The sequence below is a fragment of the Castanea sativa genome, chromosome 1, assembly GCF_040712315.1.
Source record: "Castanea sativa cultivar Marrone di Chiusa Pesio chromosome 1, ASM4071231v1".
NCBI lineage: Eukaryota > Viridiplantae > Streptophyta > Magnoliopsida > Fagales > Fagaceae > Castanea > Castanea sativa.
In genome coordinates, this window is record NC_134013.1 from 46,758,567 (window position 1) to 46,784,142 (window position 25,576).

The 25,576-nt window shown below is 37.3% G+C and overlaps 2 protein-coding genes and 1 non-coding gene across 3 annotated transcripts; 1 reads left to right on the forward strand and 2 right to left on the reverse strand.

Annotated features, from left to right (window-relative positions):
* The first annotated feature begins 590 nt into the window (after positions 1 to 590).
* Positions 591 to 20,436, forward strand: LOC142617763 (uncharacterized). The gene is made up of 20 exons (XM_075790723.1): positions 591 to 938; positions 2,478 to 2,630; positions 3,861 to 4,039; positions 4,684 to 4,791; positions 5,538 to 5,708; positions 5,806 to 6,366; positions 6,683 to 6,757; positions 6,854 to 6,982; positions 7,072 to 7,146; positions 7,239 to 7,448; positions 7,689 to 7,841; positions 7,940 to 8,154; positions 8,312 to 8,429; positions 8,622 to 8,754; positions 8,823 to 9,021; positions 9,099 to 9,204; positions 9,287 to 9,427; positions 9,514 to 9,637; positions 9,978 to 10,094; positions 19,849 to 20,436. Exons 1-20 carry the CDS (start codon positions 740 to 742, stop codon positions 20,229 to 20,231), a joined length of 3,549 nt encoding a protein of 1,182 aa, XP_075646838.1. The 5' UTR covers positions 591 to 739; the 3' UTR covers positions 20,232 to 20,436.
* A 1,866-nt stretch (positions 20,437 to 22,302) lies between these two features.
* On the reverse strand, positions 22,303 to 22,383 carry TRNAL-CAG (transfer RNA leucine (anticodon CAG)). The gene has a single exon. It is a non-coding gene; the product is annotated as a tRNA-Leu (tRNA).
* A 2,407-nt stretch (positions 22,384 to 24,790) lies between these two features.
* LOC142628338 (uncharacterized) lies at positions 24,791 to 25,300 on the reverse strand. The gene has a single exon (XM_075802446.1). It carries the CDS (start codon positions 25,298 to 25,300, stop codon positions 24,791 to 24,793), a length of 510 nt encoding a protein of 169 aa, XP_075658561.1.
* Positions 25,301 to 25,576: the final 276 nt, after the last annotated feature.

Below are 25,576 nucleotides of genomic sequence, written 5' to 3' on the forward strand. Positions count from 1 at the left end.
CTGCCTGGGCGCGCGACCCAGGCCCGCGCGCGGCCAGGCGCGACCCAGGCCCGCGCGGCCGGGCGCGACCCAGCCACGCGCGCCCGGTCGCGCGACACGGGCGCGCAACCCGGCCAGCCCAGTCGCGCGGCCGGGCGCGCGACCCGAGCCGGCCCGGGTCGCGCGGACACGGCGCGCGACCCGGCCACCGCGGCCTGGGCGCGCGCCCGGCGCGACCCGGGCCACCGCGCGCCCAGGTCGCGCGGACCCGGGCGCGCGCACGCACGGGTCGCGCGGACACAGGCGCGCGCGCGCACCGCGGGTCGCGGCGGCGCGCCGGCCACTGTCGGTTTTTTTTTTTTTTTTTTGGAGTTCAAATTTCATCTGGCTTGTAAATAGAGTCTTAGAGACTCGATTTTCAGAATGCGCGTGGAAAAAATGTCACATCGGATAGAATCGGATAAAAATCGAGCATTAAAGACTCGATTTATAGCCCCAAAATCGAGTCTTTTAGACTCGAGATGCTAGTAAAAAATATAGTTTGTAAAACTGAACTACTAACTATATTGTTTGAAAATTAATGCTATTTTAATATTTTGTCCACGATTCACGCACAAACTACAAAGCCCTGTGACTGTGACACGGCGATCTCATCTAGCACTAGCGCACAAGCTTCTTCTTCCTTCTTCAATGGCGATAGAGAGAGATAGATAATATTAGGGTTTTGGATCTATCACTCCGGACCCAGAGTGAGAGAGAGATGGACGTGGAGAGGTCTTCGCTGTGCAATTGCGTGGTGAACTTTCTGTTGGAGGAGAGGTATTTGTTGACGGCATTCGAGCTACTCCACGAGCTTCTAGACGATGGCCGTGACGCCCAGGCTATTCGCCTCAAGGACTTCTTCTCCGATCCCTCTCAATTCCCTCCCGATCAGATCTCTCGCTTCAATACTCTTCGAGGTTCTCTCTCTTTCTCTTTCTCTTTCTCTTTATAGTTCCGTTTGGTTGCTGAGAAAATGTGAGAAATGAGGGATTCGTTTAATTTGAGATCTTGTAAGTTTGAAAAAGATTAATTTTATTGTAATTTTGATGTGTACGATATTGGTTCATGTTTTACCGAGTTAGTGGTAGGATTTCAATTCTATTCCGAATTTTGGAACTCGAAATTGTGCCCGGTGAATTATGGCATTGAGAAATTTGTGATACCAGGAGGCATTTTCACTTTTCGATTTTATGATTATGATATATAGAACATTTTGGAAATGATCGATCAATGAGAGTGAAATCTTGGATCTTAGTTCTTTTTTTCAATTGGAGTTACGAAGAAACCCCTAGGAAGATCATATTAATGCGGGTAAGATAGGAAAATTTGAATTTAGGTTGAAATATTGGCTATATAGAACCAACAAAGAAATAAAGGAATCTGCAGGATAATAAGAATGTTCTTTGGCATTGATTGCTATAGATTAGGAAGGATTGCACGACATTGTTTGATAACGCAATAAAAAATATGGGTTTATTGAAGGGGGGGGGGGGCAATGGTGTTATTGAATGGAAGGTGATGGTCAGAGGTGAAGAAATTAAGAGGCTCAACATCTTGTTCTTTCTTGGCTAGTCTGCGTGAACTGTGAGGCAATTGAGGATTATGTTTGTGAAGGGGAAAAGGATAACAGAGTATAATGGAGGCGTGTGAGACTGCACCTGTGATCCAAAGAAACATATCAAATATGCATATTTTGGAGAGAATAACCTCAATTTTGAGGTACAAGAGGTTTTTGGTTCCAGAATTTATATTATCCCACTGAGATGGCACCTGTATCTTTTGTTTTTGGTGCTGTGGGTTTTATTTTTATAATGCACTGGTGATGCTTAGATGGCTAGTCATGTCAATATGTGCACATTATTTGCATTTGCCTATGTGCAGCTAGCATTTTCCATCTAAAAAGGGTAAAAGAATTATTTTTCTGATGACGTTAGTACGTTAATTTGTTAGTTGTAATATTTAATCATGGTTTTCATTCCTTTTCTGGATTTATCAAAAATTATAATTTTATCATGCAAATAAATGCACTTGTAAGTGATTTCAGTCCATGCCTAAATCACACATTACAAAAACAACAATACCAAGCCTTAATCCCAAAATTTGGGGTTGGCTTCTCAACATATTAGTTAGGGTTGACCACATGTATTCTGTTTCTCCATTTAATTCTATTTCTCCATTTAATTCTATCTGAAGTCATACCCTTTGTTACTTCCTTAATAGATAATTCCTTTTTTTAATTACTTCTACTAATGTTATTTTGGGTCTTCCTCTACCTTTTTACGTTCCCTCGATTTGGATCAGCTCACTTTTTTCTTACCGGTGCATTAATCACTCTCCTTTGAACATTACCAAAACCTGAATTACACATTGAATTACCAAAATTAATTTTATAGTTTTTCCTTGAATATAAAACATAACTGATTTTATTTAATTTCTCCTTCCTTCTTGAAATGCAGTTGCAGACCCTCAAAGTTTGCTGGAAGAGAAAGAATCACTAGAAGAAAAATTAGCAATCAGTGAATATGAGCTTCGTTTAGCCCAAGAGGACATTTTGAAATTGAAGGCTGAATTACAGAAGAAAATGGAAGTCCCTCTGGATAAATTGAATGGTAATTTCTCCTGTGTTCAATGTTTCAAATGATATCATTTTGAGCATTTCATCTGACAGATCTTCCTGTATGCTGTTTGAAAATGTATGGTTTGTTTGTTAATATACTGCATGGGCACTGCATTCTATCTGAGACAGTTGATGCTTTTTAGTAATTTAATCAATGAAGCCATATGTTTACAATGAGCTACCAAAATTATGTAGGTGCATCAGTTGTGAGCTTATTACAAAATATAATGAAGACTCCTCTATTTTTGCTCTTCTTACAAATTGAAATAAAGGAATCGACAACCATTTTTATGTTTATATTCTGGAATTCAATTTTACACTCACATCTATGCACCCTTGTTACCATTAGTCACTGTTTTGAAAACCACACCTGACTGTCCATTCTGACTGGGTTAACTGTCAACTGGCCCAATTTCTGTTTTTTTATCATTTAGAACTGTGCAATTTGAAAACTGTGTAAACTGCTGTTCAACCGGTTTGGGGAAATGGTGGTTAAAGCAGGTTGGAGAAGCTACTTCCTTCACAAAAAATAAGTGCGGCTGTCAAAATTTGAACACCTACATAGTAGGTTCCAATCATTAAATTAATACGCAACCGTTAAGCTACAACAGCTTCTTGTCACAATGGATTACAAAAATTTATATATATTCAATTCAAAAGGATTAGATATTTATAAATTGCTAATCAATATGATACATATCATTAAAAATAAACAAACTTTATATTAATTCATTAATAACTATTATATTTATAGTTTTTTATTATGTGATTTTATTGTAATTATCCCTCTCTAAAGGATTAACTGTAATCTTAACATTAATTTTTTTTTTCATTTATACTTTATTATCTTATGTTTTTCTTAAATAAGTTTTAAAATATTTTATAATTGTTTAAATTTCTGTTGATATATTTGAATCAAAGTTATTAATTTTTCCAAATGTATTCTATTAATTTGTATTTTAGTTAATGTTAAATTAATTATGATCATCGCGGTTGAACCTCCGGTCGGACCCCGGCCCGACCTCAAAACCTTGAACCTCCATTTTCCAGTCTTAAAAAGGTCCAGTTTTTAAAATCTTGCCATTAATTGATCGTTGTTTTTGTTTAAAATATTAGTGCAACAGTAATAGTGGCAAATTAAAGATTCTGTATGAATGTAATGAGGCACATTCAGGATTTACTATCATTTTAAGAATTCTTTATACCTTGGATTCTTTTGCAGAGTCAAATAAAGATGCTTCTGTAAATCGAGGATCAGAATTTCAGCGGCAAAAGAGGGAAGATTCCTTCTCTGATTTGGGCCCCTTGAAGGATAATGAACGTCGTGATCTTAACTGTGCTGTAAAGGAGTATTTGCTTATAGCAGGGTATCGGCTCACTGCAATGACATTCTATGAAGAGGTATGCAAGACAATGCTCTCTCTCTCTCTCTCTCTCTCTCTCTCTCTCTCTCAGTTTGAATGACTTTTTATTTTTATTTTTATTGAGATATGTATATCTGCTTTTTTTTTTTTCTGCTTGTTTTCTTCTAAATTCCTTGGTTTTTCTTCATGACCTACCTGTTTAAGTTACAGTTAGAATTTAGAAGACTGAATCAATCAACTGTAAATAAATGCAGTTGCATTTACAGGCTTTCTTGCCTGCCTGATTGGAAAAAACATGATGCATTACATATATGTGTTTGTGTGTTTTTAAAAATATAGCATAACTCAAGGTTGCCTAGAACATTGTACACTTGCCTTTGTGGAAGTAACATAGGGATTTGGTACACTCCTATTCCCAGTATGAAATACATTGAGGCTAAGCTCAGTTCACTGTTTGTGGTCTTCGTTTTCATTAGAATGTACGTGATTCTCAGATGCTGATTGCACTAGAAAGGGCATCGAAACTTTATCCTTAATTGTTGTCTTTATTGATTTTGACTTGTTTGCTGTCCCATTACAGATAAAACCGCTAATCATGTGATATATGTATGATTTTCACTTAACTGTGTATCTAATCTTAAAACATTATCATAACCTTACCTGACATTATTTTCACTTCAGGTTACAGATCAGAACCTAGAGGTTTGGCAGAATACAGCTGCATGTGTACCAGATGCCTTACGCCATTATTATTATCAGTATCTTTCATCAACTACAGAGGCTGCTGAGGTATTTCCTGAGATGTTTAGGCAAGTTGCTTCTTATGTATACTCAAAAGAGTTCTAGTAACATTCTTAGTCCCTTTTAGTGTTTAAAGTTATTTCCTTTTACGAAGCTCACCAGTCTTTTTAAAAGAACACCAACGCCTTTGCAACCCACTTTCACTTTCTTACCGTTGACCTATGGAGTGATTGATGCATATTATATCACTAAGTGGAATATAAGTATGTTAATGTATGGACTTGAACTCCAGATGATTGCATCAGTATAAAACTTTTTTTTATTTAAGTGTACTAAGTACTATTTACATGGAGCATGAGTAACTTTTGCCTCCACATTCTTGTTTGACACAAGAATGTAGGATTTGACCTGAAAGTGCACATATACATCAATTTATCAATTCACGATTGTGATACAATGTGTCAAGATTTGGATCTTAATCTGTTAATCACCATTCCTAAAATTGGAATTCTCTCACTAGATTAGTAACCTCAATATGTAAATCAGATCTATTACTCTACTAACAGCATTCTTATTTTTAGAGTGGGATTTTGCCTATTTGTTCTTTACTTCCCATTTTTCCAATTGCCAATTTTCTCCTTTTCTAAATTTTCTTTTGAGTGAGACATTATTGTAATAGATACTTGATATCAATGTTGTAGATGCATTGTTTGATTCATTTGATGTAACTTGAAACTCTTTGTTTTTTGTTTGCTCTGAACTGCACATAAATGGCTATGCATCTTGTGCTGCAGGAGAAAATTTCCATGCTTCGAGAAAATGAGTCATTACTAAAAGAAAATGAGAGGCTTAATCTTGAAAAGGAGAGCTTACAGAAGAACAAAGATTTGGCTGATGGTCAAATAAGTGCATTAACTAGATCCTTAGAAGCTCTTCAGAAGGATCTTAAAGACAAAGAGAATCTGGTACTTCTCGCTTACTGCCCTTAATCTTTTAGAACAGCTGTGAAATCAACATTCATACTTGACTATGCAAGAAATCTTAATATTTCTTGACTTCTAGGTACAAGATTTGAAGCAATCCTTGGAGCAACAAAGGAAGGAACTCAATGGCTGTAGATCTGAAATCACTGCTCTGAAAATGCATATAGAAGGATCTCGTTCAGGAAGGAATTTCCTAGCTAATGATGTTGATCATGTCCAGTCACAGCCTTTAGAAAAATACAAGGAAGAAATAAAATCACTACAGATGGAAATAGAAAGTTTAAAAGCAAAAAGCATTAACGCTTCTGATTCTGTATATTCTGTCAAATCTGAAAAAGAATTTTTGCAGACAGAAGAGAAAGTTGTTGAGATACTTGAAGATAAAAGTATAATATCTCATCCAGTTGATGCAGGAGTGGTAGACCATAATCTTTCTGAATTACTGGCTACTCAAAATTTTAATGACAACACAGATAAGCCTGAGGAAGTTTCACAGGAGTTGTTAATGAGTCATTTGAATGATGATAATACTTCTGAAAACATTGGAAATGTTTCCAAACAAAATGGTGAATCACTATCAGAAGAAAGCAGACTCCTAAAATCAGACAATTTATCTGGTGAAGCTGTTTCTGATAATATGGCAAGTACATTTTACTCTTGCTTGGGGAAATATAATAGCCTTCACAGGAATCTGCCAGAAGCTTTTTCTTCTGCAGGGGGTTGGGATGGGGTTCTTATTGAGGCAACTTTGTGGTGGTATATTAATGTTCTTTATGGGGGACTCCATTAAATACAAAACTTCTTAAAGTTCAATTTCAAATCTTTGAATACCCATCCCCCTCCCCTGCCCCCAAACCTAAAAAGAAGAAAAGGAAAAAGAAAAGTCTGATTTGCATATGCTTGTGTGGTAGAATTTTATTGAACTCCATATCTGACATATGGTTATACTTGGACAGGGCTTAGGAACCATACAGATCTTGGCAGATGCCTTGCCTAAGATTGTACCTTATGTCTTGATCAACCACCGTGAGGTTTGCATTTTGGCAATTTTTTTAACGTATCATTTATCTCAGGAATTTTCTTATCAAATATTCTATTTGTGATGTATTGGTGTTATTAACCTACAGGAGCTTCTTCCCCTGATAATGTGTGCGATTGAGCGCCATCCAGATAGCAGCACTAGAGATTCCTTGACCCACACATTGTTTAATCTAATCAAACGCCCAGATGAGCAACAGAGACGAATTATAATGGATGTAGGTCATTCTTTGAAGAATGAAATTTGTGTTGTTAGTCAGATCTATGGTTATAAACATTATGTTTAATCTTTTCAACTCTATATCAGGCATGCGTTAGCCTTGCAAAGAATGTTGGTGAGATGAGAACTGAAACAGAATTGCTTCCCCAGTGCTGGGAACAAGTAAGTCTTGCCTCCTTGGTGGATCTCATTTTACCATTCTGTTTTTTACCTCAAGAAATAGGTATTCATTCTTTTGGATTAATGTATTGCAGATAAATCACATGTATGAGGAACGTAGGTTGCTTGTTGCTCAATCATGTGGATTGCTTGCGGAATTTGTCCGGCCTGAGATTCGTGATTCTCTTATTTTGTCTATTGTGCAACAATTGATAGAAGATTCTGCAACTGTTGTCCGGGAGGCTGCTGCTCATAATCTGGCCTTGCTGCTTCCGCTCTTTCCGAATGTGGACAAATATTTCAAGGTCAGCCTCACTAAATATGCTTCGAGGCTCATGGAGAAGAATTCTGACTTGACAGGATTGGCTGCAATGTAAGCTCTAGAACAGGTTGATGACACATGGTCTAGGGAATGGAGCCTTTTCCGCTTACCGTAATATGATGCCTTACAATAGAAAAGAAGTAATAAAATGAAAAATAAAAAAGAAAAAGAAAAAGAAAAAAAAATGACAAGTTTCTCCAATATATATTTTTTTTGTTGATAGGTGGAGGAGCTCCTGTTCCAATTGGTCTGCGATCCTTCTGGAGTAGTGGTGGAAACTACACTCAAAGAATTGCTTCCTGCAGTGATAAATTGGGGAAACAAATTGGACCACATTTTGAGAGTTTTACTCTCTCACATCTTGAGCTCTGCTCAGGTATGCCTCTTCTTACCATTGATTATTCACTTGTTGATGAGAACTATTCCATTATTGCTTTATAATTCTTTTTCTCTTGTTTGTATCTAATATTGCAGCGCTGTCCACCTCTTTCGGGGGTTGAAGGGTCTGTGGAGTCGCATCTTCGTGTTTTAGGAGAACGAGAGCGCTGGAATGTTGACGTTTTACTAAGAATGCTCATAGAATTGCTTCCTTATGTGCACCAGAAAGCAGTTGAGACATGCCCATTTTCTTCCATTCCTGAAACAATGGGCAAACAATTTTCAACCTCCTTGCTTGAGTTGTATGCAGGGTAAGCTCTGGTTTCCCCCTTATATGTGTTTCTGTTAAATACATTTTCCCCCTTTCCGTTTGATACCAAACCCTTTTTCTCAAGATAATATCATCATTTCATTTGATAGTCTAGTTTTCTCCATTATTACTTCTGAGTTATATTAATATATGACTAGGGGACATGTTGAATGGCCTGCATTTGAATGGATGCATGTCGACTGCCTTCCTGATTTGATTCAGCTTGCGTGCTTGTTACCTCAGAAAGAAGATAGTTTACGAAATCGAACTACAAAGGTAACAATGTCTACTCTTCAAAGCTGTTCATGTTTGTATTTTGCCGAAATAAACTAAATAGGAACATTTACGCATCATTTGATTGTATTGTTGTTCATTAGTTTCTCAAGTATGGCTTGTCAAAATTAATAAACTTGTACGATCAGAGTAGTGTTCTTCCAGTTGTTGCTGATCTACATATTGCTAATGCAGTTTTTGCTGGCTCTATCTGAACATCTTGGGGATTCGTATCTTACACATATAATGCTGCCTGTATTCTTGGTAGCAGTTGGGGATAATGCTGATTTGACATTTTTCCCTTCCACCATCCAATCCAGAATAAAAGGTAATGGATCTTAACCTGTTCTGCTCTTTCACATCATCACAAGATCTTTGACTATTGCTTTATTACAGGTTTGAGGCCAAGAACTGCTGTGGCCGAGAAACTTGCTACTCTGTGTGTCCTGCCACTACTCTTGGCAGGTGTTCTGGGTGCTCCTAACAAGCATGGACAATTAGCAGAGTACTTGAGAAATTTGTTAGTTGAAGGTAGCATGAAGGAAAGTCAGCCAACAAAGCATAATGAGATTGTTGATGCTGTCCGTTTCCTCTGGTTTGTATATCAGCATAACTTTCAATGTGAATTGTTTGTAATTCATTGTTTGACTGATAGGTTTTTCCATAATGCAGCACATTTGAAGAGCATCATGGTATGATATTTAATATTCTATGGGAAATGGTTGTCAGCTCCAATGTAAATATGAAAATCAGTGCTGCCAATTTGTTGAAAGCCATTGTAAGTACCCACTTTGTGAAATCGTAATTTTCAGTTGCAACTGAATTAAGATTAGGACTTATAAAATTATGGTGTTTGATAGGTACCATATAGCGATGCAAAAGTTGCTTCTACTCATGTTTTGCCTGCCCTAATTACTTTGGGCTCTGACCAAAACCTGAATGTGAAGTATGCAAGCATAGATGCATTTGGAGCTGTGGCCCAACATTTTAAAAACGATATGGTATGATTTGTTTTGGCTCTTCAGTTGACACTAGTGTTTTTGATGGAGTAGTATGCATTTGGCTGATCAAACCTGACACATCCTAGATTGTTGATAAGATACGTGTACAAATGGATGCTTTTCTTGAAGATGGATCTCATGAAGCTACTGTTGCTGTGGTTCGTGCATTGGTGGTTGCTGTACCACATACAACAGAGAGATTACGAGATTATATCCTTAACCTTCTTCATTAAAAGATTATTTTTTGGATCATTCAATGTTATGTAGCGTACGTTTGGATAGAGCTGAAACTGAATTTTCAGCTGCGTTTTGCATTTCCAGTGGGTCCTGTGTACTGTTCACGGGACCCGCAAGTACTTTATTCAGCAAAAAAAACTTTAAAACTGGGTCTTACAGTACTATTCACACATTTAAAAATTATTTTGTTACAGTGTTTTCAATTTTCAACAATAAGCAGTATTCAAATAGACCCTAAGTCTATAACTTTTCTTAGTTGGCTCTTAAAATCAAGTCACCAGATTACACTGTTCATTTCTTTAACATGATATACATCTTTTGTCCAAGATTTTCCAGCTCTCAGCCACGCCTACTTCTGCAAGTGATGTGATGCGCCGCCGTGAGAAAGCCAATGCATTTTGTGAGGCAATCCGTGCTCTAGATACTACAGGTTTTTCCTTATTTACTTATTATTTGACAGACTATGTCCTTTGTATTTCCTTTACCTTCATACTTTGGAAATACATTTCTAGTCATGAACTTCAGTTCAAGGTGGATTGCAAATGGTATTAGAAATATGCTTTAGTGATATGGTTGCTCTGTAGAAGTTAGTTGAGCATCTATGCTTTATTGGCTTATTTATTTGTGTTTTTGTTGGTTGTTTGAGCAAGCATCTAGCTCAAATATCACTTTCTCACACACACACATATATATTAGGTGCTCTCTCCTATTTAATCTGGGAGAGCTACAGCTTGGTTAAGGTTGGCAATAAGTTCTGATTTATCAAATGTATATGCTTGTATTTGTATATCATATCATATACTTTTATTATAAAAGTTTCCTACAAATTGTGGTTGTGTCAGCCTCATCCAGCAATGGAGAAAAACTACATTGATTCTACTTGTTTAATTATAACATTTTGAGAGGCCCGGCTACCTCAAATTAGCCAGATAATCCGCGGCTTGTTTCTTTTGATCTTCCTATTATGGGTGGTTCCCGCTGTTTTTGTATTGAATCCAAATCTTTTCAACTGGTGGTGGTGGTAGAGGAAGGGGGACGGTTTTTTTTCTGTTAGGATTTTTGAGCGGAGTAGGTACTTCATGAAGTCGGTCTTCATGGGTAAGAATGCTGCACAGTGGCTGTTGAAGAGTATAGAACAGATTGCTGTTGGGATTAGTCCGAAGTTTTTTTATATGTTTAGAGAAGGTGACGTAGCTTACACCCTTCAACGGAGCTCCAACTCTTTTGGATTGTTCCTTCTTTTGACTGAATTAAAAGCTGGAGGGTCTAGGAGGTCCATTTTTATTCCAGAAGGCAGAGCTAAGAATGGATGGAGGGTTTTTGGGTTAGAGTTAAGGAAGATGTTAGAACCCGAAAACTATGTGAATGGTGGTTCTGGTCAGTTGAAATTTGTAGCTCACCTCCTTAAGGATAAATCTGGGGTTCAACCATTTAAAACTTTTGCTGATACGGTGTGTGGGCATCAGGTGCAGGTCAGGGGCAGAAATCTGTTAAGCGCCCATGATAAAAGGAAAATGCAGCTAGGGGATAATAGGGGGGGAGAAGCAGAACCCAGTCTTTGAACAAAGGAGGTTGAGTGAAACGCCGGTGAGCATACCAGGTCCGATGACTCTAGGAGGAAGAGATGTGGGTCCTTGGCACATCGATATGGAATTGAATTTGGGAGAGACAAATCAGGATGGAATTAAAAGGAGCTTTCAGTTGAATTTCAAATCAAAGGTGAATGGTTTTGTTTATGGAAAAGAATTTGAAATGGGGAATTCTCACTGGACAGGAGAAGGCATGACCATAGAGGTGAATGAGGAAGGTAAAAGGCGTGTAACATGGAATTCTTATAAAGGTGGACTGAGGACTTCTAAATGGGTCACAAGGAGCCAGAAGGAGCACGTGATGGGTCCTCCTAGTGGGTCACGGGTGCAACAAACCTCTGTGTTTGGCTCAGCCCAATATAGGTGTGTTGCAGGGATTCCTAATAAAGGAGGTTGGAGGTATTCTAAAGGGGTCCTAAGGAGTCAGAGGAATTTTGTGGTGGGTCCTTCCAGTGGGTCACGGGGTCAAAGGTGGCGTCCCAAGTTGGCCCAAACTGGTTTGGGCTCTTTTCAGTCAAATGATGTTGGCTTCTCGGGCCCAAGTATACTTGAAATGGGCAAGCCCTCTTCTTTGACTAGCCAACACCCCTGGCCCACTCGATGTTACCTTTTATATCTTCTTCAGCAAAGCCCGAGTCATTGAGGCTTGTTAGTTGCAGCGGGTCTGATGGAATCAGCTCCAATAGCCTCACGGTGGCTGGGATTGAGGCTGGGCTCAACACGGTAAGCTCCGATAGCCTCACGGTGGCTGGGATTGAGGCTGGGCTCAACACGGTAAGCTCTGATAGCCTCACGGTGGCTGGGATTGAGGCTAGGTTCTACTCTGGTGGCCTCAAAGTGAGGCCGATGGTGGGTTTTAACAGCTGTCATGATATGATCAGCTCCGTCAGCACTGCGGTGGATGGGCTGGAATTTGGAACCAGCTCTGAGGGTCTGGTGGTGGCTTCGATGACTTCACGTTGGTTCTGGGCAAGACCGACACAGTAACTTCGCAACTCTCGAAGGGTATCTTCTTGGCAGACATCCTTAAGAGACTTTCGATTGTGGGTTTTGGTGTCAATAGAGTGGCTAAAGTTGGAAGTGAGTGTAGTGTGCTATTGTTTCAAGGAGTGGACAACAAGGGTACGAGGCTGTTAGATATGGGTGAGATTGGCCAGCCCAATTTAGCGTTGGTGGGACCGAAGTTAGATTGTGGCCTAACTGTTTTGGGTGAGGACGAGAGTTTGGCAGATTGTAATCCGCTGTTGACTGTTATCCCTCCAGGGATGGCTTTGTCAATGGATGCGCACAATACGCTAGATGTCTCTAAATGGGTGAAGAACAGAATCCCAGGTTTTTGTAGAGTGATTGGGCTCTCTGTTAATCGTCATGAAAAGTTGTGTATTGCTTATCTTCGAAGGCTAGAAAGGGAGATGGTTGTCATTAACCAGCAGCGGAAGAAAGCAGCTGCTAACCAAATAGTAGCGCCCTCCATGGGTAAAGGGAAAAGAGAGCTGAGGAATTTGATCTCAATGGTTAACTATGATGGGAGATAGGGTTTGGAAGTGTGGTAGTGTCATTTGTGGGGCCATTAAAGTATTTATGAAGCTGAAAATGGTTTCATGGAATGTCAGAGGTTTGAATGACTCCCAGAAACGTCTGGTAGTGAGAAACTTGTTACAGGAGTGGCAGTGTGATGTTGTATGCTTGCAAGAAACAAAGCTTGCAGGCATAGATAGACAACTTGTTTGCAGTATTTGGGGCTGTACGTATGTGGATTGGGTGGCTCTAGATGCTGATCGAACGACTGGTGGGGTCTTGATTATGTGGGATAGGAGGGTTTTAGAAAAGTTGAAGGTTCTGGTGGGCTCGTTTTCAGTGTCGGTTCAGTGGAAAAGTGTGGAGGACGGTTTTATTTGGGCATGCTCAGGGGTGTATGGCCCGAACGATAATAATTTGAGGGGTGTTTTGTGGGATGAGTTGGTTGGTATTCAGCATTTTTGGAATGTTCCGTGGTGTTGTTTTGGGGATTTTAATGTTGTTCGCTTTCCTAGTGAACGGAGGGGTGGGTCTAGGCTTACTCTGGCTATGGAAAAATTTTCTGAATTTATGGAAGATTTAAACTTAATAGATTTGCCGTTAGAGGGAGGGAGTTTTACATGGTCTAGTGGTACTGAACAGCCATCCATGTCTAGGATTGATAGGGCTCTAGTGTCACAGGATTGGGAGCAACACTTTCCGGATGTGATCCAGCGGATTCTACCACGACCTATTTCAGATCATTTCCCAATTCTTTTGGAGGCAGGGGGTATGGCAAGGGGGAAAAGCCCCTTCCGGTTTGAGAATATGTGGCTGAAATCGGCCGGGTTTGTTGATAGAGTAGATGCATGGTGGAATCGCCATTCTTTTTCAGGTACTCCTAGTTATGTGTTTGCTAAAAATTGAAAGCTTTGAAAGAAGACATTATTCAGTGGAATCACCAAGAGTTTGGCAATGTTGGGCGCAGGAAGAAAGAGTTATTGGGGGCTCTAGAGTTACTAGACGCTAAGGAAAGGGCTCTCGGACTCTCCGAGACAGAGAGAAATGAGAAGGTTGAAGTAAGATCGCAGGTAGAGTATCTTCTTTCCCTAGAGGAGATTTCATGGAGACAAAAATCAAGGATGCTATGCATTAAGGAGGGAGATAATAATACGAAATTCTTCCACAAGATGGCCAATTCTCATAGAAGGTATAACCATCTGAGGATCTTAGAAGTGGATGGGGTGATTTATGAGGATGGAGCGGAAGTGGCGGCTCAGGTAGTTCAATTTTATAAAACCCTATATAAGGAGTCTGAGACCTTTTGTGGAAGGATTGGAGTTTGATCAAATAGGGGAAGTGGAGAGGGGCTGGTTGGAGAGGATTTTTGAGAAGGATGAGATTCTATCAGTGGTCAGAGATATGGAAGGGGATAAAGCTCCAGGTCCAGATGGCTTTTCTATGGCCTTTTTTCATCACTGCTAGAGAGTAGAAGAAAGAGACGTTTTAGCAGTCTTTGAAGAGTTCTATCAACACTGTAAGTTTGAGAAATCTCTTAATGCTACCTTTATAGCTCCGATTCCTAAAAAAAAATAATGCCTCCAACATTCATGATTTCAGACCTATTAGTTTGGTGGGGAGTTTATATAAAATCTTGTCCAAGGTCCTGGCAATTAGATTGAATTCCTAAAAAAAATGATGCCTCCAACATTTGTGATTTCAGACCTATTAGTTTGGTGGGGAGTTTATATAAAATCTTGGCCAAGGTCCTGGCAAATAGGTTGAAAGTGGTGTTAGATCAACTGATATCTGAATCTCAGAATAGTTTTGTGAGAGGTAGGCAGATCCTCGATTCAGTTCTTATTGCCAATGAGTGTGTTGATAGCAGAACGAAGAGTAAGATTCCGGGGGTGATTTGTAAGTTAGATATTGAGAAAGCTTATGACAATGTGAATTGGGAGGCTCTTCTGAAGTTGATGAAGAAAATGGGCTTTGGGGAGAAATGGTGTAGCTGGATTCGAACCTGTATCTCTACAGTGCAGTTTAATGTGTTGGTTAATGGGTCCCCAGCTGACTTCTTTGGTAGCTCTAGAGGTTTGAGACAAGGGGATCCATTGTTTCCCGTATTATTTTTAGTTATGATGGAGGTGTTTAGTAAGATGGCAAAGAGAATGGAGGGGGCAGGTTTACTTAGTGGCTTTAGGGCGGATGGTAGGAGAGGAAGAGGGGAATGTGTTTCACATCTACTATTTGCGGATGATATTATCTTGTTTTGTGATGCAGAGGTGGAGCAAGTCCTTCATGTTCTTCTGTTGTTGCTTTGTTTACAGGCTGTGACTGGCTTGAAGGTGAATGTAGCTAAAAGCGAAATGGTGCCTATAGGGGAGGTAAATAATGTGCATGCTTTGGCAGAGATCTTGGGCTGTAGGGTTGGGGCCTTGCCAATGACTTATCTTGGTATGCCGTTGGGGGCGTCCCATAAGTCCCCCTCTATTTGGTACCCTATTTTGGAAAAGATTGAACGGAAGCTAGCAGGTGGAAGAAATTGTATTTATTGAAAGGTGGTAGGCTGACTTTGCTTAAAAGCACGCTTTCTAGCCTCCCTACTTATTTTTTATCCCTATTCACCATCACTACTCATGTGGTAAACAAAATTGAGAAGCTGCAAAGGGACTTCCTGTGGGGAGGCCCTAAGACACATTTATTGGGTTGGGATAAGGTGTGCATGCCTATGGCTAAAGGTGGCTTGGGTATTAGGAAGTTGACCACTTTCAATAAAACTTTACTAGGAAAGTGGCTTTGGGGTTGAGGAGAATAGGCTTTGGAGGAGGGTGGTAGCTTTGAAATTTGGGGAAGAGTGGGGGGGGGTGGGGTGGACCTCTAAGTTGGGAAGGGGTGGCCATGGTTGTGGTTTGTGGAGAAGTATTTGGATGGGCTGGGAAGTTTTTAACAATAATGTCCAGTATAAGGTTGGAGTGGGGGATAGAGTGAAATTTTGGAATGATAGGTGGTGTGGAGATCTTCCTCTCAAGTTGGCTTTTCCAGTCCTGTACAATTTTGCTGCGAACAGAGAGGCTTCCGTAGAGTCATCTTTGATTTGTCAAGGGGCAGGGGATAGGAGAATTTGGGATGTTCGCTTCAATCGTGGTCCTAATGATTGGGAGGCTGATGTGGTGGATGAGTTCCTTCGTCTCTTGGCATCCAATTTACCTTCTGGGACTAATGGTGATCGTGTGAAATGGAAGTTGACAAAAAACGGGGATTTTACCATCCGTTCATATTATCATAAGTTATATGGTTCTTCTTCTGTTGTTTTTCCTTGGAAAGGCATTTGGAAGGTTAAGGCACCCCGTCGGGTCTTTTTCTTTGTTTGGACAGTTGCATGGGATAGGATCCTCACGGGAGATAACCTGTGGCTTAAGGGTTTTGACTTCGTTGACTGGTGCATTATGTGTCATAACCATAGTGAGACAGTGGATCATTTGTTGTTACATTGTGGAAAGGCTCATTGGCTGTGGTGCTTTGTATTTAGGATTTTTGGGATTTCATGGGTTCCCTCATGCACGGTGTCAGATTTTCTTTTTAGGTGGTGGACTTGGTTGGGGAATCATTCTTCTTACATCTGGAACTTAGTTCCATTGTGTTTGATGTGGTGTATTTGGAAGGAACGCAATCGGCGGACGTTTGAGGATTTGGATAGATCCGAGGACCAAATGCTTGCTCTCTTCTCTGGTTCCCTTTTTGATTGGGCTAGGGCTTGGGGACTCACATCTAGTGACTCACATTTAGTGACTCTCTTCCTCTTTTCCTTAGCTCTTTTTTTTTGTAATTTAGGTTTTTTATGTTTTTGCTTTCCTTTCTATTTTGTATTTCTGATATGCTGATGCTTTTTTGCATCTAGCAGTTTTCTTGAATATAATTTTTTTTTACCTATCAAAAAAAAAAAAAAATAATGGGATGGAGGGTGAAGTCATGGGTTCAAGATCCAATGGGTGCATTTGTAACTTGCCTATCAAAAAAGGATACTAAAATGACTGGTTTATTTGAAATCACATTTGGTTGTCAATTAGCTTTTTTTTTATGGGAAAGAATCCCCTCCTATTTAAATCATCAAATTTCTTCCAATTTTAATTCAGATGTAAGACATTTTGAAAATTATCCAATGGTCTTAAAAACCCCGTGTAAACCACAAAAAATCAAATTAATTCCACGTGTCTCACATTAGGCTCTGTTTGGTTGGGAAGATGAAAAAATAGGAAGGATTGAGAATATTGGGATGATAGAAAATATTTTTGTTTTGTTTTTCACCATGTGTGCTTGGTAGGGAGGATGGAAAAATGGAAGGATAGAGAGTAAATTACTATTATGCCCTTATTATTTAAAGTAGAAGTGTGGAAGAGTGGGGATAATTTTGTGCTTTTTTCTCATTGTCATTTTCTTTCCTCTTTTCCTCCAATTTGGAAGGGGAAAAAATGGTGGGTCTAGGTGGAAAATTCCATCCAATCCCATTCTATTTCCTCTCCCTTTTCATCCAACTGAACAATGGAAAATCAGATTTCCCTCTCCGTTTTCCTTCCCCATTTTCCATCTTCTCTCTTTTCAACCCAACCAAACATATTATTAGCTAAAAAAATTGAAGGGAATTATGTGAGGGGATCTTATCCCTACTTTTTGGCTAAACATACTGTCTTAATGTATTAAAATTAAGGTTAAGTATAACAAAGTTGCAGTGCTCAATTATTAAATCTCAATTATTACATACCCAAAGCCATATTTTTTTTTCTGCTGGGCTTTTTGAATGGGTGTCATCCCTACTTTTTGGCTAAACATACTGTCTTAATGTATTAAAATTAAGGTTAAGTATAACAAAGTTGCAGTGCTCAATTATTAAATCTCAATTATTACATACCCAAAGCCATATTTTTTTTTCTGCTGGGCTTTTTGAATGGGTGTCATTTATGGCAGCTGTGTTTAGGCCTTTCATTTATAAAAGACAGCTGGTCAAGCATGCTTATTTTTATTCCTGTTGGTTGCTTCGGAAACTCAGAGTCAGAAGGTAAAGAAAAATGATTGGATTGTAAATCTTTATGTTCTTATGGCATTAAAAATGATAAACTCCCCAAAACTAAGAAAAAAGACAAAACAAAAAAACTAGTTTTAGTCTTGATTAGTGGCCCTTCTTGTTCTAGAGATCTGAATCATAAAAATATTACACAAATCTTAAATTCTTTGCTATTTTAACATTTTCTTAGCAACTCAGCGGATGAACCTTCTGTAGAAACAATTCGACTGATCCCTTTCTTTTAATAACAGCTGAACACATCAGCAGCACATGGAAACATGTCATTCTTATCTAAAATTTGAGTTACAGTACATCATTTTAAAGACTAACGGAACGAAACACAGTGCTAACAACTTCAGTCTTAGAAATTGCACCATCCATTGCAGGCATTCTTGCACTAAGCAGAGCGTAATAGTGTATAAATTCTATTCTGCCATGGCATTTGGGCTTGGGCTTGGGCCTGGAGTTTGGAGTGTATATAGGCAAGAACATATACATTTTAAAACCCCTGGCTTGTCCATTTTCAAAGCATGTGTTGGACATGCAATGGACACTCCTGCATGCATCTCCTCATTGTGTTGGTAGGAAAAAAATGTTTATTTATTTATTTTTTTAAATTCCTTTGATTTTAAATATGTTTTTAAAGATTTTATAGTTATTTATTTTCAAAAAGCTTAAGTGTATGTTTGGATGGGGATTATTGCGTTTACGTTTCACTTTGGCAGCTTTTCAGTTTTTAAGGGACAATGGCTACTGTTTATGCACTGTGCATGAACAGTAGCCGCAAATTATGACATTTTCAGCCACTTTTCTGCTTGAACAGTGCATCCGTGCACTGTTCACGGACCCACAAATATTATTTTTAAGTCTTTTTTTTTTTTTATTATCAAAAATGGGTTCCATGGTACTATTCACACATTTAAAAATTATTTTGCTACAGTGTTTTCAGTTTTCAGCTTTCAGCTGTATCCAAACGGACCCTAAATAAACATAAAATATGCCTATGAATAAATAAAATATACCTATGTGTGTGTAATATTGTCATATTCCCACTATATTGTTTGCTAAACTTTCAATAATTGCTGTGTTTGTCCGTGTTTCTTAGTATATACTATAGGTGAGTTAAGTGGTGTAAGGGTGAAGAGTTTTTAAGGTCAGAGGGCTGTATTTAGAAATTGAATGGCTGAGTCAATGTCGTCATCATCATCAAACTCATTGTTGGAAAATCTTTGGGTGAATGGTATAGGGCTACGCTTGGAACAAAGGGTGAAAAACAATAAAAAAAAGAACCAAGTGATTCAGCTGTAGCATTAAAATTTTCCCTTCAACAAATCAAAGCATTAGATTCAGTCTCTATCTGTTGGAAAAGAAAGAACAATCAATCTCAATCTTTTTCTGTTTTCAATCAATTAAAGGACCAGAGAAATTCATTTGACATGGGTTTCCTCTTCTTTTTACTTATTCTTTGAAAGGTTTTGATTTTAGCAGGTAGCTTAGTTTGAAGTTTTAAGAGATCTCTTCCCAAAACACTATCATACATCTTGCGCCAACCTCACATCAACTTTGCATATATAACCATTTGGAAACAACCAAAGCAAAATCATACGCAGTGACCATCTGGTTAGTGTGAGCGAGATTGTACTCCTAGTTTATCTTTGTGTTAGTGCTGTTATTTTTATTCTAAAAAGAAGTGTAACTAACTTCTAAATCCAAATTGCGTGTTTTGATCTGAACTGTATGCGGGTCAACACTCACGTGTCGAGTCCTTATTCAAAGAAAAAGACATCTGTTAGATTGGAAGAAAATGCAGGCTGGACCCCTGTAGACTGCTGCCTTTCAGTATGTAACCAAAATAAGGGTTCCAACGGTTTTGAGGGATTGTGGACATTCTTATGGCGCTGCTAATGAGTTACTATTATATTTTCTTTTTCAAATGCTTAGTCAGCACCAGTTATCTATGTGAAATTTCTTGTTTCGTGTCTCAACTTCTATTCATGATATGTATGATGCTCAATTTTCATCTTTGCTTGTTACAGATCTTCCTGCAACTAGTGTTAGAGACTTCCTCCTACCTGCAATTCAGAACCTATTAAAAGACTCAGATGCACTGGATCCAGCACACAAGGAAGCCCTTGAAATCATGATGAAGGAAAGATCTGGTGGAACTTTTGAGACAATTAGTAAGGTGATGGGTGCTCATCTTGGGCTTGCCTCGTCAGTGAGCAGTTTCTTTGGTGAGGGTGGGCTGTTGGGCAAGAAAGAAAATGCAGAGCCACCACCACCAGAGCCTGTTGAATCTCCAAAGCCAGTGTCACCTATGCCAGCAGACGACACTAGATTCATGCGTATCATGAGGGGCAATTTCACAGACATGCTTAGGACTAAAGCAAAGAGCCCAGAGGAAACTCAGAACCAATGAAGTTGGAATTTCCCCTATAAATGGCTATGGAGAGAATTTTTTTTTTTTAGTCTCCTAATACGTCAAGTAAAGTGGTTGTTCCCTGTTTATGAGGTCGTGATTTGCTGAAAGACAAATTTCCTTTTATTACTTAATTCTTTTGTTGGTGTGTTTTTTAGGAAATATTCTTCTTTTGTTGGCATAAGCAAAAGGAAAGGAAATAAGAGAGAGAGAGAGAGAGAGAGAGAGAGAGAGAGAGAAGGGGGGGGGGGGGGGCGGGTGTGGGTTTATAGATTTTTTTTTTTTTTAAATGTTATTGTTCGTTATAGCACAAAATCGTATGAATTTGTCCAATCTTGGCATGTCTATGCTGCCTTGATCTTGAGCTTCTTGGCAATAGCATTAACGCCATATTCACCAGCAGGTTTCTTTGATAAGTAATCTTTTTTTTTTTTTTTTTTGGCTGAATGAGAAGTAATCTAATGTTTTTTTTTTTTTACTTGAAGATAAGTTTAAGCTGACACATTTGTATATCGCCTATGTTTATTCCTGGCCGGTATTTTAAAAAAATAAAATTGTTTTATTATTATTATGAGATTTATTAACGTGTGCCCGTAGGGCGTATATTAGTAAATTATTTTAGGAAATTTTTTAGGGAAATGCGAAAAAGTAATTAACTGTTTTGATAATTTTTTCAATTTTTCATAATTTTTTTTTTTCGAAATGGATAATTATCAGTTTTCATTAACCGGACCTTATTATTATTATTATTATTATTATCAGCTTAGCAGTTTTCATTGTGCAATGATTACCTTGACAACGTCCATAAGAAGTAAAACCAGTGGTTAAAATCAACTCAAGCCCAATCTGTCCTTTTGGTTTGAAAAATGGAGAAACTCCTCCCTATTTTTAAAAATGACACTGGCAGAGTGGCACTCCAAGTGGTTATTACTCTTTATTTATTTATATATTTATTATTATTATATAAAATTTTCTTATCATACAACCACTTTGGCTAGTAAAATTTTTTTGTGATTATTATGAATGGCATTTAATTTGAAAAATAATTTTTTTTGACTTAATTATAATGAATATGAATATAAACCGTCAAAGTGGGTTAGTTTCTATATAAATCAAAACTTTAGGGGTGTAATAACATTTGAAAATAAAAGGCTAAAAGGCTAAAGTGTAAACCACACACCCAAAGGTTAGAGGTGTTTGGAGTTTTCTTTGAAATTTTAATCTGTTTGCATCAGTAGCAGCATTTTTGTTCATATTTTTTTGTTAAGTGTCACGTAAACTTATTATGTGTGTTTTGTTCGTCCAATAAAATGATGCTATATAATTTTTATTATGTTACATTATTTTTAATTATTTATAGATTTTTTAGGTTACTAAAATATCGTGATATCATTTTATTAAATATGCATGACAAATTTATGTGGCACTGGAAAATATAGATAAAAAGATTATTGATACAAACATAATGGAACTTTTCAAACCTCAAACGGAGGTTATTATAATTTCTCCATTGAAAATTTAGACCAAATGTCGGAAGTTGATTTAATTACAATCATATGTTTTTATTTATTTTTATTACAATCACGTCTTGAAACTTGAGTTCTAAAAACTTATATCAATATGATGCATTGGGAACGGCTTGCTATTACCAGATGACTGATGGGAAAGAAATCCAAGCCCTCTTTGTTTGGACGGAAATGTCTCACAGATCATAGAAAAGCAAGGATTTATAGAAATTCTAAGTGGTAAAGTTAATTGAAGATCCATAAAAGTTCTAACATAAAGTATATATCAAATCGTGGCCTACCACTATAAGAATTGCCATTTGAATGGTACATTAATTAATTATAGAATCTTCAGAATAATGATTGGTGCATTAACGAATAAAAAAAAAAAAATTTAACTCAACAAAACATGTGAACAACTTGAGCTTTTTGGGAAACAAAAAAACCGTGTTTGAATAAATGGAACTAAGCTAAAGTTTGCGTCAACCTTCTCAACAAAGTAATGGAACTAAGCTTGAAGATCACATTCCTTACCAAATTGAAGGGTTTTTAGGTAAAAAAAATTTTGTCAAGAATGGGATTCGAACCCATGCCCTTTCGGACCAGTACCTGAAACTGGCGCCTTAGACCAACTCGGCCATCTTGACTCTGTTTGACGATTTTTATTAATATTTTAATTTATAAGTGCCATACATTTCAGCTTTCACATTTCCCTTGTACATGTCGTTGACTCGTTCTCAACACTCTTTATGCTGTCTTACCTACCCCCCCCCCCAAAACCCAAAAAAAAAAAAAAAATTCTTTATGCTGACCAAATCTCTTATCCTTTTTTCTCTTTTATATGCGCAGCAAATTCTCTCTCTTAACTCTTAACCCCTTTTTAAATACACATACACTAGTTGCTAACTCACACATTAATGCATGATTTTTTTTTTTTATAAAATATTTATAAGTAATGAATATTTATTTAATAAGTATGAATAAATAAAAAGTGAAATTGAACAATTTATGATAAATATATTACCTAATTTCATTAGATTTTGTTTAGAGAAGATCAATAATCTAATTTAGTTAGAAGTTGTTTAGTGTTTAGTTGTTTTATCATGTATTCTAATTTGTATTAACTAACATATTTTAGGACTATTTGTAACTTTCAAAATCAAATTAAATATATATATTAAACTGATAGTGTGGAAAAATATGAGTTGTCAAAAAGATTACATGGCAACATTAAAAAGAAAAAGAAAAAAAATTCAAAGAAGAAATCTAGTTACTCCTAGCTAATGCTTGATCATAGTTCATAAAATAAGGTTGGAACTAGGTCTCGAGGTAGGGCAATTGCCCCCGGGCCCACCCCAACCGGCGAAAATGCTATTTCTAGGTTTTTTTTTAAAAATTTTTTTTATAACTATTTCTAGTTTTTTTAACTTCTACATTTTCTTTGTGCTTTTATAATTTTTTAATCTCTATTATATGTCTGAGTTTCATTGAAGAAAATATAAAGAAAATATTTTCTATTATACCAATTTTTTAAGGTTTAAAAGTTATAAAAAAAAATAAGGATAACAAAAAGAAAAAAAATAAAGAAGTAAAAGTTTTAATTCAAGAGAAAAAAAAAAGTACAATAAGTTTATGTCTCACTCATAAAAGAGAAAAACATTATATATATATATATATATATATATATATATATATATATATATATATTTTTCAAGTTACACCTGGTGTAACTTTAAAGAGTTACACATTTTTTAAACTATTGGATTTCAGTAAATCTAATGGTAAAAAAAGATTCTCATTAATGCTAATATTTTGATTAGGATCTCATTAATTATCCCTCATTTATTATATTTTATATCTATCTCTAAACCCAAAACCCAAAAAAAGTGTTATATTTGACTCTCTCTCTCTCTCTCTCTCTATGTTTCTCTTTTTGTCTCTTTCTCCTCCACCTTTGTTCCACCTCCAGATTGCCGGCAGAAGAAGGAAAAAAAAATTGCATTGTTTGTCTGATGGGAAATTGTTGATAATTAATTCATTGCGAGGTCGCACCTGAGGTTTGCTATTTAGATCTCAACCAATTTTTGCTGGGATGTTAGTATGTTACCCCATTCTTGTGATAGATCGTAAGCTTTTTCAAGAAATTCTTGGACCTAACCTAGTTTGATATCTCCATGATTTGGGTTGAAGAGTATGTATATATTTTCAACAAATAATCTTTGTCTTTGGGTGGGTGCAAACATGGATGTTTGGGACCGTTGGGTATATATATATATACTATTCTTTCAAAAGTGTTGTAAGTTTAAATTCTTTATGCAGTAACTTATTGCTTTTCATCAAAATGTGTAGATGTAATAAAATTTATATATAATTATATAATAAACTTCATCAAATGATATATAGTTTAAAATTGTTTTAGTTTAATCATTTTATGATTTTAATAAAATTGATATAAACTGCACTTGAGGTATATCTAATCACTAAAAAGACAAAAAATCAAAACAAAATATAATAGATATACTAAAATTTTATTTTATTTTAAGTTAAAATACTATTTTATATTCACACGAATGACATTTTATTGTATAAAATTAGAAATTGGTATTAGGTGTTATATATATATATATATGTGTGTGTGTGTGCGCGCGCGCGCATATGTTGTGCTTGTCCATAATTCATATAGATCTACGTCCTTGGGTATATGGAGATAAATGTGAGTTAGTTATAAATTTTGCACATTGAACTCAAATCTCGACTTCGCTACTAATCATAAGTTGTTTTAATTAACCTTCAACGAAAATATTTATCTATGGCGTTGCAATGTTAATAAGATGAGAGTAAATAATATGTTGCACTCTTAAAAATACTAAGCCCATCCCGGTATTAGAGATTGAGGCTTTGTTCAGTTGAGTATTATAACTATCTCAAATAAGATATATACTAAAATAGTTGATTTTTATTCTTTAAGAATGTCCCCACCTGAAAACATTTCATTTTTTTTACCGACAAAAAGGTCATCCACCAGGAGTTTCGAATTTAATACCGATATTTTAACTACAAATCCAATAAATCTTGGTAAAGAACTTCACTAGCTATTGAAGGCACATCTTCCATCCAATACATATTCTCAGAAATAATCCTAGCAAATTGAGCTAATACATGAGCAACCCGATTCTCCCCTCTCCTAGTACAATCAACCCTTACCCAATGCAAATTTCTAAGCAAGTGTTGAATATCCCTAACCACATTCCCAAGCATTGATTGATCAATCTTCGGCGTTGAAATAGCTGTCATAGCCAAACTGTTATCTCCATCAATAACTAATTCAGAGAAGCCGACACCCACTGCAAACTCAATCGCCTTTCTACATGTAAGTAGTTTAGCTTCTTCACTGCAAACCACTTTCGGACACTTAGCTGCCATGGCTGCCATAACCTCACCTTTCTGATTGTGTATAATTGCACCATACCCAGATCTGTTGAGGCTTGAAAACATCGCTGCATCAAAATTAAGCTTGAATATCGACTGTGGAGGAGGCTGCCAGGTATCTTGAGCTTGCTCCATCACTGGTTCGGTTCTCATTTGGTCTTGGGTAGTCCGAAACTCCTCTAATAGCTCTCTTGCTCGAATAATCAACCATCTTGGATCATGGAACTTCTCTTTGTGTACAACTCAGTTTCTTCGATTCCAAATCAACTAGGATTGAACCAAGACTTCCTCCATAGCATGTATCTCAACCTGATCCAGCAAATACTCTATTAGGTGAAGTATATCAGCCAAACCCGAGACCCACTTCTGCAGAATTTTCAAGCTACCAGCCCATACATCCTTGGCTGCCTC

Excerpts from the sequence above, each read along its gene's own strand:
- LOC142617763 (XM_075790723.1), top strand. The coding sequence starts at position 740 with ATGGACGTGGAGAGGTCTTCGCTGTGCAATTGCGTGGTGAACTTTCTG. Across the intron at positions 7,449-7,688 it reads ATGTGGACAAATATTTCAAG|GTGGAGGAGCTCCTGTTCCA; the intron begins GTCAGCCTCACT and ends TTTTGTTGATAG. Across the intron at positions 7,842-7,939 it reads ACATCTTGAGCTCTGCTCAG|CGCTGTCCACCTCTTTCGGG; the intron begins GTATGCCTCTTC and ends CTAATATTGCAG.
- LOC142628338 (XM_075802446.1), bottom strand. The coding sequence starts at position 25,300 with ATGGAGCAAGCTCAAGATACCTGGCAGCCTCCTCCACAGTCGATATTC.